Source organism: Orcinus orca, chromosome 9 (assembly GCF_937001465.1).
Source record: "Orcinus orca chromosome 9, mOrcOrc1.1, whole genome shotgun sequence".
Lineage (NCBI taxonomy): Eukaryota > Metazoa > Chordata > Mammalia > Artiodactyla > Delphinidae > Orcinus > Orcinus orca.
Window position 1 is genome coordinate 36,524,574 of NC_064567.1, and position 11,168 is coordinate 36,535,741.

The 11,168-nt window shown below is 41.8% G+C and overlaps 1 protein-coding gene across 1 annotated transcript; it reads right to left on the bottom strand.

Annotated features, from left to right (window-relative positions):
• Nucleotides 1-1,868: 1,868 nt before the first annotated feature.
• LSMEM1 (leucine rich single-pass membrane protein 1) lies at nt 1,869-9,179 on the bottom strand. The gene is made up of 3 exons (XM_033428257.2): nt 8,674-9,179; nt 6,214-6,342; nt 1,869-2,454 (listed from the first exon to the last, which is right to left on the bottom strand). The coding sequence occupies exons 1-3, from the start codon at nt 8,798-8,800 to the stop codon at nt 2,324-2,326; spliced, it is 387 nt and encodes a 128-aa protein (XP_033284148.1). The 5' UTR covers nt 8,801-9,179; the 3' UTR covers nt 1,869-2,323.
• Between the last annotated feature and the right edge of the window lie 1,989 nt (nt 9,180-11,168).

Genomic DNA, 11,168 nt, shown 5'->3' on the forward strand with positions numbered 1-11,168 from the left:
AGCTATGCAAGATGAACAAATTCTCAAGACCTAATGTCCAGAATGGTGACGATAGTTTAACTATACTGTATTGTACACTTGAAATTTACTGAGTATAGATCTTAGATCTTTCCATACACACAACACACACACATTCATACAAATAGTAACTATGTAGAGGTGATAAATATGTTAATTAGCTTAATTATGGTGATCATTTAACAATGTATGCATAGATCAAAACATTGTTATACACCTTAAATATATACAGTTTTTATATGTCAATTATATCTCAAAGCTGTTTTTTAAGAAAAAGGAAAGAAAAAAATGGATGATTTTATTAAACAAAAATTCTCCAAATGTTAACATTTACCATAGTGGCTTTATACACACATAGATTTTTTTTGAATTTTTGAATTTTATTTTATTTTTTATACAGCAGGTTCTTATTAGTTATCTATTCACACACACACACTTTTATTTTTCTGAACCATTTTGGAATTGAAGACATGATGTCCCTTTATCCTTAAATGCTTCCATGTGTGTTTTCTAAAACCAAGAACTGTCTCATGATAACCATGATACTATTAGTAAAATCAGGCAATTAACATTGATATAATACTATTATCTAGTCTACAGACCCTATTCAGATTATTCCAGTTGTTCCAATAATAGCTTTAATAACAAATTTAGATCCCTGTGTTAAAAAAAAAAAGACTACATGTAGCCAGCCAATATTTTAAAACAGGATCAATAGAAGTTGCGAATCTGTGAATCCAAATACCAGGAGCTGTAATGCCTGGAGTTCCCCAGGCTGTGTATGTGACCATGGCTCCATCGATGCCATACAGGCAGGACAGTGCAGATCCAACAAGATGGATGCAAAAACATGGATGAAATGATTTATCAGACACTACACTACTTCATGTTATAAAAATCATAAATTCCTTGGAATAAAGATCATTTATTACTGAGCACAAAATATCCACTGTGTAGGGGAAAGAAAAAAAAAGGCATAACAAGACCAAACGGGTTCAAAGAAAGAAATGGGTATTTTTAAAAAGAGTTGTTGCATCAGCTCATCTGTAGTTTGTAAAACAATGTTATAGCAAATCCTGATAAATTATTTTGCCACACCCCATCAACAGGTCAATAAGAATTTTCCAACAAATACAAATCAGATTTTTAAAATATTCTGCATATCAATTTTTAAAAATTAAGTATGCAGTACAAATGTTTTTAAGTGCAAAAATGGATAGGTGAAATGTCTTGTGTTTATTTCGTTAACTATTTAGTGTTATAAAATGTGTGTTTATGTATGTGTCTAACTTTAGAATAAACCCAGAAGTTTCTGATGAACCCAAAACGATAGAATTGCAATAGATTTCACACAACAGACTTACACAATATATTTATATTAAATACAAGATTTTCTAAGACTCATGCTTTTAAAGCTGATTTATATCACAACATATCCAATTTCATAAATTCTGTGCCTTACCTTTTGTGCTAAAACAAGGCAGGTTCCAAATATTCCAAATATATGGTTTCCCACTGTAGTTTAATAAAGGCTACAAACCTATCAGATTTCCTCACAATTAATCAGCAGCGTACTGAAGGATTTTTTTCCCATTAGAAACAAAGTCAAAAAGCTTATATATCTACACATAACCATACATCTCCTTTGCTCCTCACTTGAATGTAAGCTTCTCTGGAGTATGGTGGCTTGTACAAAGCAGCAGCTCAATAAACATTAGTTGAATAAATAGGGCTTTCTCTTTTGACCCCACCCTACCATAGGCACATAACTACTATTAGCAAGTACCAGTAGGCAACTAGCCTGGAGGCCGCCCACACCCCTGTCCCTGGAGAAATGAGTCAAAGTGTAATCACCTGAGCAGAATCTATTTTATTGCAAAGAGTCATCACCTGATTCCCTTGAACACAAATAATTCAGTGAATTCCTCAGGCTTTCGAGGGAGTTCATAAAGTTACACGAGGTGCCATGAAATTTACTGGCCACAGTGAACTTATTCTGGTGCCAAAGCTCCTTTCGTAAAAGAAGCTGTACATACAGAGCCAAATTCCCATTCTTGTTTCCTGTTGGTTCTCTTCCACGCTAGCCACCTTCAACCCCATGAAAGCTGAAGGACCCTACCACAAAATCAGCCCCCTTCTGGCGGCTATCCCCAGCCCCCCTTGCCTTGGAGCTGCTCCCATCCCTGTAGTGGAAAGTTGGCCTTTTGTTGCCTACAAATATGCCCTTGGTTGGTTCTTAACCCTGTACCCTCCCAGGACAGCGAGAAGCTCAGGTGTTAGCAGTTGCTCTTGGAAGATCATTCCTTTAGTTCTGTTCAGAGTCCAGTTGGTTGAGTCGCTTTACAATGATGCTGTTGATTTTCTTAAGATCATCTATGTCCCTTCCCTCAGTTGCTAGTCTTCTTGACACATCTTCCATCTTGTTGCCAGTTTGAACTTTAAAATGAAAAACAGACAGTGTTACACTGGTTTCCAGTGTGTTCCATCAGGACTCATCAGAGCCCCGTTGGGGTGCTCGGCTTGAGAGCTGAGAGGCCCTCTTGGCAAATCCCCTGCTCCAGTATCCCACGCAGCCCAGAAGCCCAGAAGAGAAATTGATGGAAGACTGAAGTTACCTATCAAGTGAATTATTTTTACGACTTCTTGGTGAAAGACTTGACTACCTTTTGCAGACTCCACACAGATTTTCGCTAAGAAAGACTTTGCTGTGAGCAACCAAAGGAAACCACCAGCGTCTGATTATCCCCACAGAAGTGACTGTTATGTTGTCTCATTTTGAGACCCATTCTCAGAAAAGGTTTTTCACTCCACATGTGGGAGGTGGGATATTTTGGGTTCCAGACTACTTTGATATACACAGCTCTCCTGGCTCTAAATGACCAGCCCATAATGAATGTATAATAATTCCCCTCAGACCACCCTGAGAGCAGAGAGTCCATATTTCCAAAATAAATAGAACCCCTGGTTATTGAGTAGGTCAGGGAATGGAATACTCTGAGGTCTGCTTATGAGTTAAAATGTCCAAGAAAAGCAGCACAAAATCAGTATCTAACATGTGAGCACCTTATCATTTCCATTGCAGGCAAGTTTTTTCCCAAGATATCTTTCAGGAACTAATGATGGTGGTAACTTGCTACTGGGTTTAGCCAAAAACTAACATGGGAAAGTGTTAGAGCCTCACCTTCCAGGCTTGGAACAAACTGTTGCCCAGAAGCTGCCTTTCCCCCATATCTGAAAAATTATGTTGGATGAATTATGGTCCAAGACATGACAGAAAGGTTTTAATTGAGCTTTGATGCAGAGCCAGGCAGAGATACCACTTGCTTCTGGAGAAAAGTGTGAAACAAATAAATCCATAGCATGGGACATACTTCCCCTCTTGGGAACCTTCTACGTTAGTCAAACACAGACGGAAGTAGCAGCCATATTGGACTAAGGCTGTTCCACAATACAGTGGTTCCAAGTTAAATTCCAAAAGAGAAAAAGGTTTCTATATGCAAAAACATTAGAGAAAAATCATGCCTGACCTGCCTTTTGGAAATTCACAAGAAGTAAAATAAAATACCTTAAGTATTACTAACCCAGCAATTCTCAAACTCATTTGACCATAGAACCCTTTTTTAAATTAAGGCAATACTTAATCACATCCCACATATCTACATTGCTTGGCCACTGGAAACTGCTACAGAGGCAGGTAGGCACCCACGGTAACCTATCCTTGCTGTCCGTTATTCCTCTTTAGGAGAGAGATTGTGACAAAAACACAAGGTCCAACAGTTTATTCAAGGTAATCAGCCTTATTTCTCTTGCATAAAAATGTCAGGGTTATAAAGAATATAAGTTCTTACACTTCAGTTAAAATGACACAAATTTGCACTGAACCCCACTGACAGCAAAAAGGTTTCCTTGTTAAAGATGAGCACAGGCCAAGTTCATTTATAGCTGCCTGTGCCAACTCTGGTCTTAGGTTGGGTTAAGGTTTATCTGAAAACCACAGGAAGCCTTTATTATTACTTCAACACAGGCAGTGGAGGGCCAGTGAGGTCTGCAGGCAGACAGCTCAGGGTATGAATCCCAGTTCTGCTTCTGACTAGCTGGATGAATGTGGAGAGTTAAACTCTCTGGGCCTCAGTCTTTCATCAGCAAAATAGAAACATTAGACACTACCTTGAAGGGTAGAGTAAGGACTTAAGATAATGAATTTAATGTGTCTGGCAAAGAGTAATTGTCCAATAAAAAGACACTCTTCTTTATTCATCTTTTCTTTTTTTTTCTAAGATTTTTTTGATGTGGACCATTTTTTTTTTAAAGTCTTTATTGAATTTGTTACAATATTGCTTCTGTTTATGTTTTGGTTTTTTGGCGGCAAGACATGTGGGATCTTAGCTCCCCGGGATCAAACCCACACGCCCTGCATTGGAAGGCAAAGTCTTAACCACTGGACCGCCAGGGAAGTCCCTTCTTTCTGTTTCTTGATATGACTTTGCCCTCAATATAAAACACTAGAAGCAAACATAAAATAAATCTTATTCATACAACGGGGTGTAATATGGTGATAAAGTGAATAGTCTTTGATGTCAGGCAGGGGTGTCTCTGAGCCCTGATTAGGCACCATTGACTGTTGGCCTTGGGCATATTAATTAATCTCTCTAAGCTTCAGTTTCAGCATTGATAAAACCAAAATAACAATAGGTCCTACACCATAGAGTTGTTATGAGGTGGTGAGCAAACAGACATAAATGCTTAGCACAGTGCCTGGGACAGAGTGGGCACCCAATACATAACATTTTTAATTATCATTGCCCTAAATCTTACTACCTATTTTCCCACAAAAAACAGCAGTCCCTTTGGGGTGCTTCCAAGTTGGTAGGCGTACCTAAAATTTCTCAATAGTTTAACTTAGTCATTTCCCGGGCAGGTGAGGCAGGATGATATTTGGAGCAACTTATGTGGTATAACATTTCAGAAGGGTAATCCGTGTGCTCTTTCCTGCAGGTTCAGGGCCAACCCTCCTCCAAAGAATAATCACGTGCAAGGGCACCACTATTGTAAGGAGAGTTCACACTGTAGCTTCTAAGTGCAAAAGGGCATCAGCAGGGTGACAAAGAAGCAATTAAACATCACCGCTTCGCGCCAGCTCTGAAACCTATACCAGGAAAAGACCTTTAAGCTGGAAGGGAGACGAAGTTTTGGGGAGGAAAAGGGGTTAGAAGCTGTAAGTAAGAGTCATGCCCTCTGCCCACTTCCCATCACCACCACTGCTACCTCCACTGATCCTGAATGAATCTGAAATAGAGGCATTTCAGAGCCATGGGATCCACCGCTCATTTAGGAGTTCTGAAGGCTGCAAGGCCTGCAGGGCTGAAGAAATGACAGTGTGGTGGATCCAGGCAAAAGGGTATAAAGCGTAACTCCTTCTCTCAGGCTCCGTCCACTCTTAAGAGGGGTGGGAGGGAACTGAAGTAACCCCAGATGGTGGTCTGCAGGGGACAGCTCAGGGAGGATGCTAGTGGGCTTTCCTGAAAGGGCAACGTGCCTCAGGACGGACAGCACCCCTCCCCGACCTGAGGCAGAGAGGAGAGTGGCACCGAGACCTCAGGGGATCTCTTGGCTAAGGGGCTGTGTGGGAAAGCCTGGGTCACCACTCAAGGGCGGACACGCAGGGCCCAGGCCAAGGGCAGGCAGGACGCCAGCCTGGGCGGTGTCAGACAGGAGCAGTCTCCTCCCATCCCAGCACTGCCTCTGGGCCCTGGCACAAGCCCAGTTAGTGCTTCTAATGGATTTCAGGGAAGCCAGGGAACCTGGAAGAGGGGGTGAACCTGACTGTGACTGAAAATTATAGACCTGAGTTCATGGAGAACCCATGTGTTGGATGAAGAAAACCCCGAGTTAGCTAGAATACTAAGAAAACCCTGAGTTAGCTGCCTACCATTGGCAGCTAGGGACTCCAGATGAGAAATTAAAGCATTATAGAAACATTTAATGTCCATGTTTGCGAACTCCTGGCACTGAGGGCTTATGTGTGCCCCAGCGACCCGGCCCAGAGCAGCAGGTACCCTAGGCATTCACGCCCCCTCAGCCTTCAGCGGCAGCACTGACTGCCAGGAAGCACTGCCTCGTTACCGGAGCAAAGCTAAACAACCAGCTACAAAGTAAGTGCACAGCAGTGATGAAAAGTGTGTCGATGGTACTCACCTATCAGAAATATCACAAAGGAAACCAGTGCCAGGCTGACAATCAGCACGATGATCAGCCCCACCAAAAACAGACTGTGGTTTCCATTTCCTGAGTTAGTGCCGACGTCCGGGATTTTCTCCTCTAGAGCTAATGCGAAACAAAGACAAAAACTCCTCAGCATTAAAAAAAGAGAGAGAGAGAGAGAGATGTAAGGGATATGCCCATTTTCCCTCTGATCACTCTGGAAAGAGACTTATGTTTGAGGAATGTCTTTGGATCGGGTGCTCTTTGAGAGTTTTTCACCTTCTTCTATATCAGTATCCAAAGAACAAGTCAGGTCAAGCTATCTCCTCAGCCCCTATTTGGAAAATTCTTTGAAAATCGTGTTAACACTGATGTAGCCAGACTTGGATTTTTCTTTTGCTTGGGGGAGGGTGGTGGTGGGTGGTGGGCAGGGAATAAAGAAGTTAAGGGTTCAGAGTGCTGGAGGCTCTATTGCCCTCTTCCCAAAGTGAGCCAAGGATAAAACACAGCTGGCTGTGGGTCACTTACTCTGGGTGAAAGGCTGAACACTGAGATATCTCCCAGAAAACTTTATTTCCTATAAAATTAATCAGTTATGGGCTTCCCTGGTGACGCAGCGGTTGAGGGTCCGCCTGCCGATGCAGGGGACACGGGTTCGTGCCCCGGTCCGGGAAGATCCCACATGCCGCAGAGCGGCTGGGCCTGTGAGCCATGGCCGCTGAGCCTGTGCGTCCGGAGCCTGTGCTCCGCAACGGGAGAGGCCACAATAGTGAGAGGCCCGCATACCGAAAAAAAAATAAATAAATTTAAAAAAAATTTAAAAAATAACCAGTTATGCTTACATCCATTTAAACAACAACATCAAAATGACCCTGATGTGATTTGGTTTCTAAAAGCTGTTTCCAGGATGGACACGCTCTGGAAGCAAGGTTCTCTTAAATGTTTTACCGTTGAACTGAAATGCAACCATGCTTATAAAACAGCTTGGTTCACCCAAACCATGAATTGTCTGCATTTGGTCACTGTTTTGTAAGGCCTATTTGCCTAATAACACCCAAATTAAATTGAAAAAGAAATACAGAAACTTGCGGTAATGGAGATCCTTGAATTGCCTTCTGTAATCCCTCCTACTTTGTATCAGTCCCACACCCTCTGCTACTTGATTATGGAGAGGTGGGGGCTTAGGTCCTGTGCTTTATAGGGACATCCTGTGTCACACCCTCCAGAGCTTTTCCTTCCTAATCATAGCCACGGCATAAGCTGGCACCCAAACACCTGCATTTATTGAGACTGACTGCAGTAAAAACAGGTGAAAACCTGAACAAATTAAAATGAAGAGAAAAACAAGAATTCAAGAAGGATTTAGGGGGCTTCCCTGGTGGCGCAGTGGTTAAGAATCTGCCTGCCAATGCAGGGGACACGGGTTCGAGCCCTGGTCCGGGAAGATCCCACATGCCACGGAGCAACTAAGCCCATGCACCACAACTACTGAGCCTGCGCTCTAGAGCCCGTGAGCCACAACTACTGAGCCTGCATGCCACAGCTACTGAAGCCCGCGCACCTAGAGCCCATGATCCCCAACAAGAGAAGCCACTGCAAGGAGAAGCCCATGCACTGCAATGAAGAGCCCCCGCTCGCCGCAACTAGAGAAAGCCCACGTGCAGCAACGAAGACCCAATGTAGCTAAAAAATAATAATAAATAAAAAAAAATAAAATTAAAACAAAAAGGATTTAGAAGGGGAATAATGGACATAAAATTGGGACAGTAAGAGTTTCGAGTACATGTGAAACAAACAGCAAGTGGGCATTTATCACCTGTGTTGGAATGTCAGCTTTTAAGCTAGAAAAGATGGGGCTCAGAATAACCTGATAGAACTCATTTATAATATTTAGGGGACAAGATACACATGTAGTATTCAGCAGCTTTTTATTTTGTGATCCCCCTCCTCTTTCTAATGCTTTAATTGAGGCAATCTGTAATCTAAAAAAATGAAGCTGACTTTTTTGCCCAACAAAATCTTAATGATTTTTTTTAAAACTAGATAAATGTGTGGAACAATCCGCTACGAAGTAAGACCTCTCTAGGAAAGTGGGCACCCTCGGTGACCTGGCTGTGGTCACTAGAAGGCACAAAAGTGGCCAAGAGGGATGAGTAAGCCTCATCTCAGCAGCCTCCACCGCTTTCCAGGGAGAGAAACTCCACAGGGAACTTCTTAGAACTTTTAAAGACAAGAGTTCAAATCTTGCTTAACAGCCAAGAAAGCCCACAAGCCTGTCAAATATTCAGAGAACAAAAGCAAAAACTGCCTAATACTAAACAGCATCTCTAACGCGGAGGCTTCCTAATGCCCACCCTGCCCCCAGCCCACGACCACAGGTCCAGCTCAGCATTCGCTATTTTTAGGTGGCCAAGAAGCCCGGACGGGCGGCCAAGCCTGGGAAGGCACACATACGGAACAGATGCTGCGATCCGGCAGGACAGAGGTTTAGTTTGTTTAAGTCATTTATGGAATCCACAACATAAAGCTTTCTATCTTCAGGAATGCCGCCAGAGCCGGTGTCCTGGGAAGAAGGATTCATTGTCCCTGGAAGAAAACACTGCTGTTAAACACGAGAGGCGGGGCTGGGGAGCCGGCCTTCAAATGGATCACAGCCCACAGGAAGTTGGGCTGGCATGTGAAGACCCACCCACACATACTACTGCCAAATGAAGGGCTAGAAAAGTTTAGCTGTTCCTTTTGGGGACAATATTGAAACTCTTCTTTTTGCTTTGCTTGCCTGGAAGCTCAGAGTCAAGTGTGTGTCCCAATTTTAACGCTTTAATACCCTGCTTATCTGCACTTGCTCTTTCTTCCTGCTCAGATTTCTCAATTCTGTCTATATTTACCCTGGGCCTCTTTTAATTTTTTGTGATTTTTTTTTTTTTTTTTGCAGTATGTGGGTCTCTCACTGTTGTGGCCTCTCCCGTTGCGGAGCACAGGCTCCAGACGCGCAGGCCCAGCGGCCATGGCTCACGGGCCCAGCCTCTCCGTGGCATGTGGGATCTTCCCGGATCAGGGCACGAACCCGCATCCCCTGCATTGGCAGGTGGACTCTCAACCACTGCACCACCAGGGAAGCCCTGTAATTGATTTTTGAATGTTATTACACTGTTCGTATTCTGGCGAGACTTCTCAAATCCCTTGTGCAAGAAGACGATGTATAAACACATAAAAAGATAAAATTAAGCTAGGCAGCCTGTGGCCATAAAAATTCTGAGAAGAAGAAAATGTTACTGTGAACCATTCTAATTGATGAGGTTTTAATACAAAACTATACTTTTTATATTCTCCCTCAATATGGTATAGGAGTCCCCACCTTAAAGGTATCCTTTAGTCATTACAGACTGGCTCTGAGACCTCAAGACAAAAATCTTAGCAAACTGAGTACGGAGATGAATACTGCAGCTGTTGGAGGCTAAACTTCAGGACCTCTCAGGTCTCTTCCTTCTGTGTTTCCTTAGAGTGCGGTCACTTACGTAATAAGTAATTCTAAAATTGTGGTTTACATTGAAGATAATATTCTCTAATGATAGCACAAGTTCAAGCTACACTGAAAAATCTGAATGGATTAAAAAGTTCTATTTTAAGATGTCTCTCTAGCACAGAGAACCTGTGACCTTTTAATTATGTGAAAAGAAGGTTCTAGGAAGACAAATTCTGATTGCTATCAAAGCTTTCTTCTTCACAGTTATCTCTTTTCATAAAATGAGTCTAATAATGGATGTGGGATTTTTTGATCGGGAAAGGATTTTAGACATGCTCTCATCTAGCCCCCATCCTTTCCACAAATGAGAAAATTGACGCTCAGAAGGTAAATGCCCAAGATCATACATTAGCTAGTTGCTGGGCTGGAAGCAGGCCTCACGCTTCTAAGTTCACTGCCCCTTCCCTTGTGTTACCTTTCTTCTCCACACCCTTCCTGAATCCTTTGTCAAGACTCAGCTCAAACCTCACCTCCATTAAGAATCAACCCGTCTTTTCCTTGTGCCCTTGCTGGATACTGTACATTCTTCTATCAGAACATCTGTTCTATTTTATCGCATTTATTTGCCTACATCTTTGATTTCCCCAATTGACTGAACACTCCATAGGGTAATCTCCAATCCTATTCTTCAAATGCCCAGTGCCAAGTTTAGAAGCCAGTGATTTATGTTAAGTTGGAACACCTAAAATATTTTATTTAGGATTTAAATCTCACTATTTCCAAAAGAATTTGAGGCAGTTAATAATAAGTACACTAACATAAAACTGAGGTTAAGAATCCTTGTGTCATATCTCTCTGGACTTTAGTAAAAGCAATGCAGAAAACTTCACGTCTGCCTATATGTGGCAACACACTATTGACTTCCTCTTAACATTTTAAAATTTTCCTTTAATGCCCAGCTACAGAATGAAGGCAAATATGATTAGAGTTAGGAGAAACCAAATTCAGGAAAAAAAAGATGAACACCTATAGAAGATCTGAAAAAAAAAAAGTATCAGCCATTTACTAAACAGATTAAACAGCACACTAAAATATTAAGACCGAACAATTTCCCAGTAATAACTAAAAACCTACTAGTACTTGTAAAAAAAAAAAAGTTCCCCCAGAACCCTAGCTAAGAAAAACAGTGAGCTCGAAAAGCCATGAACTAAATTTTTTTTCAAAGTAAAAACCTAAAAGGGTGTTTCAGTTATGCTGAAATTTTAATTAACAAGAACACCTAACTCCCTGAATATTTTAGGTAAGATACTACTGAAGCACTTTAGATATAGATATTACTGAATTCCAAATATACTTCATGGATCATTCCTAAGGGAATGACTTTAAGTGACAAAAAAAAAAAGTAACAGCATATAGAACAGAGGGGCCTTAGAGATCAATCAAATCTCATCCTTTTACAGATAAAACCAAAAGTGTTGACTGA